Source organism: Rhagoletis zephyria, unplaced genomic scaffold, assembly GCF_001687245.7.
Source record: "Rhagoletis zephyria isolate East Lansing unplaced genomic scaffold, Rhagoletis_zephyria_1.1 Rzeph_scaffold_19628, whole genome shotgun sequence".
In the NCBI taxonomy this organism is placed as follows: domain Eukaryota; kingdom Metazoa; phylum Arthropoda; class Insecta; order Diptera; family Tephritidae; genus Rhagoletis; species Rhagoletis zephyria.
In genome coordinates, this window is record NW_016176688.1 from 6,368 (window position 1) to 9,029 (window position 2,662).

At 39.9% G+C, this 2,662-nt stretch overlaps 1 protein-coding gene across 1 annotated transcript; it reads right to left on the bottom strand.

Annotated features, from left to right (window-relative positions):
• Positions 1-1,643: 1,643 nt before the first annotated feature.
• Positions 1,644-2,656, bottom strand: LOC108380558 (E3 ubiquitin-protein ligase Su(dx)-like). The gene is made up of 2 exons (XM_017636937.1): positions 2,325-2,656; positions 1,644-2,250 (listed from the first exon to the last, which is right to left on the bottom strand). Exons 1-2 carry the CDS (start codon positions 2,581-2,583, stop codon positions 2,099-2,101), a joined length of 411 nt encoding a protein of 136 aa, XP_017492426.1. The 5' UTR covers positions 2,584-2,656; the 3' UTR covers positions 1,644-2,098.
• Positions 2,657-2,662: the final 6 nt, after the last annotated feature.

Genomic DNA, 2,662 nt, shown 5'->3' on the forward strand with positions numbered 1-2,662 from the left:
GTGAGGCTTCATATTTTTTCAATCTTGTCCTTGGGCATAATTTAGATGCTTTTGGCCAATACTATTGACGCCATATTCATAAGTTTCGGAATTTTTGAGAACTTTTTTATTCAAAATTGACATGAATGAAGTGATGTTGCCGATTTGTCACCACAGCAATAAATCGGTGAGTCGCCAATTTGTTGCCATTGACGATTGTTGCCTATTTCTCATGTTTTGCATGGTGGGAAATAAATTAAAATCGAAAGTTATTAAAGTTGACAATAATTTTGCTGTGTGCTACTTGAATAGAATTTGTAAAAGCCGCAGCCGGGCCAATGGACATTTTATTTGAAGAGACCTGCCAAAACAATTACTTTAAAATCAATATTAAATTGATATATGTTATACATAATGGTATATCGAACGTCGATAATGCACGCAAATATATACATACGTACAAATGCACATACATATGTCTATGTGTGTATGCAGCTATACTTATTGTGAGTAATATGACACGAGTGTAGCCGCTTTTAAAGTAAAAGCTAAAAATATACAGTATTTTCCCATTTACGAACAAACAGCTGTGTTAAGTGAATTTTAAATTCTCCAGAATTATTTAAAACGCAATCGCTATTTGTCTATCTATACATACTACATATCGCACATTTGCTGCAAGAGTGTCATAATCCAAAAAATCAAAAACTCGAGATATATGTACATACTCCCATAGTAAAAATGGATACATATTTTGTTCTAGTGAGCTACTGGTAATCGGTAGAGCTATAAGCCCAACATTGAAGAAAATGTTGCGGTCACTTCTGAACACTTTACTAAATTTTTATGGATTATAACACTATTATGACTCTTAGGGCCAAAGTCACAGTGCGTAGTTAACTCAGAATCGGCGGTTAACTACAGATTTTTGTACTGATTGGCCCTTAATGAAACACTCCCATAAGACCAAGAGCTGGTGTGCTGTGTTGCCAAGAGTTAGTAAAAAGAAGGCTGATGATAAACAAGTTTTAACAATTTTCCGATCACCAGCTTTATCTTCCAATGCGGAGTAGAACGCATAGCTCGCCGCCTTCTGAGAACTGAGGCTTCTAAGAGGCCCCGCCCCTATTGTGTTCTCAACTTCTCTCGTATTGTATGTAATGCTACGGCATGGGAGGATTCTGGAATATTGCCCGTGTCACTGTTGCTTCCATTGTCAGTATGCTAACCTGTGTGTCTTTATGCCCCAGCACCCAGTTCAGTTGTACAGTGTTGTGTTGCCCTAGGCTGTTCAATTTCCTATACCCTAGGGAAATCGTTAGTTTAGGGTTATATATTCCTGCTCCTATAGATTAATCAGTTTTTGAACCATCCGCGTATCACCGTTGTATGTTGTGTGCATTGAAATTTCTTTTGCTCATTTCCCAAACGATGTAAAGATGAACGAACGAAATGATTTCGCCAGAGAATAGGCTTTGTTGGTTAGTTTGGGAATAAACTTGATAATTGGGAAAGATATGCCAATGAAGCTATGTACATAGCTGGGTAGAATCGTGGGCAGAAGGGGCTGCCGTCGAGGAGGAGATCCGGACATAAGCAATCCACTCCGGTCTCTACGGTTCACCACATCGCCTTTTCTACACACAATACATAGGTATTTCTTTTCCTTTTTTTTTTTTGCTCTTCATCGCGTTTTGGGGCTACCGAGGATAAAATGCCAACTAAACCAAACAAATTTATGTATATCGCGCTTAATTTTGTCAAACAATCGAAACTCGCGCAGAGATATATTTAACGGTCATTAAGGGTCATCGTGAGAAAGAAAGCAGTACACTAATTGTGACTAACAACAAGCTACCAGACGAGCTATTCGTCGTCCTTGCTTAGTTAAGCCGATTTTACCAATTTTACTAAGCTTATTTAATTAGTAATTCCTAAATGGACAATTCCAAAGATATCTAAATATTTCGCTATCGCTGCGTGCTCACTCAAGCTAGCTAGCATTATACGTGTGGACAGCTTTGCGCGCAACTTCCATGCATGCTTGTGTGTATGCGCGCGAGTGGATGAGTCAATCGCATTTTCTATTTATTCTTATATACTGTAGTACAACGATTCATCAACATACCAGCACTGTGAACTCCTCATTCCATTTGGGTAGATAAGTATTCTTCACCACATCAGTTTTACGTTTACTTTTATTATCGATTACCAATTCAACGTATGGATTAGGTTTTAGAAAACCATTATTGCGCAATGAAGCTTCTTCAACTGTAAGCAAAAAGCAATGAATAGCAAAGTAAATAAATAATTCAGTTCGAAAAAGTTCTTCTCTGTGAACTTACTTGTCACACTCAACTGGTAATAACCTTGATTGTTGCCAATGCCACTGGCCGCTGACGCGGCTCCAGCTGTTGTCCCCGTTGCAGCTGCTGCCGCTGTCACCGCACTGCTTGCCGCCATAGAGGCCGCATTCAAATTTATATTGCTGCCACTCATACTTCCACTACCGATGATGCCCATAGCGCTGGCACCGCCCACGGTGGAAACTACAACGCCACTGTTGGTCTGCATGACGCCACCTACACTGGCATTGGTGGCCATTCCTGATGTTGCTGTTACTGCAGATGTTACTGGCGCTGTTGCTGGTGCTACTGAATAGTAGTCAGCAGCTGCATGTCCT

What these genes read in the sequence shown, in the direction of transcription:
- LOC108380558 (XM_017636937.1), bottom strand. Translation starts at nt 2,583, where the DNA reads ATGGCCACCAATGCCAGTGTAGGTGGCGTCATGCAGACCAACAGTGGC. An exon ending in TTACCAGTTGAGTGTGACAA is followed by an intron (nt 2,251 to 2,324) that starts GTAAGTTCACAG and finishes TTTTGCTTACAG; the next exon opens with TTGAAGAAGCTTCATTGCGC.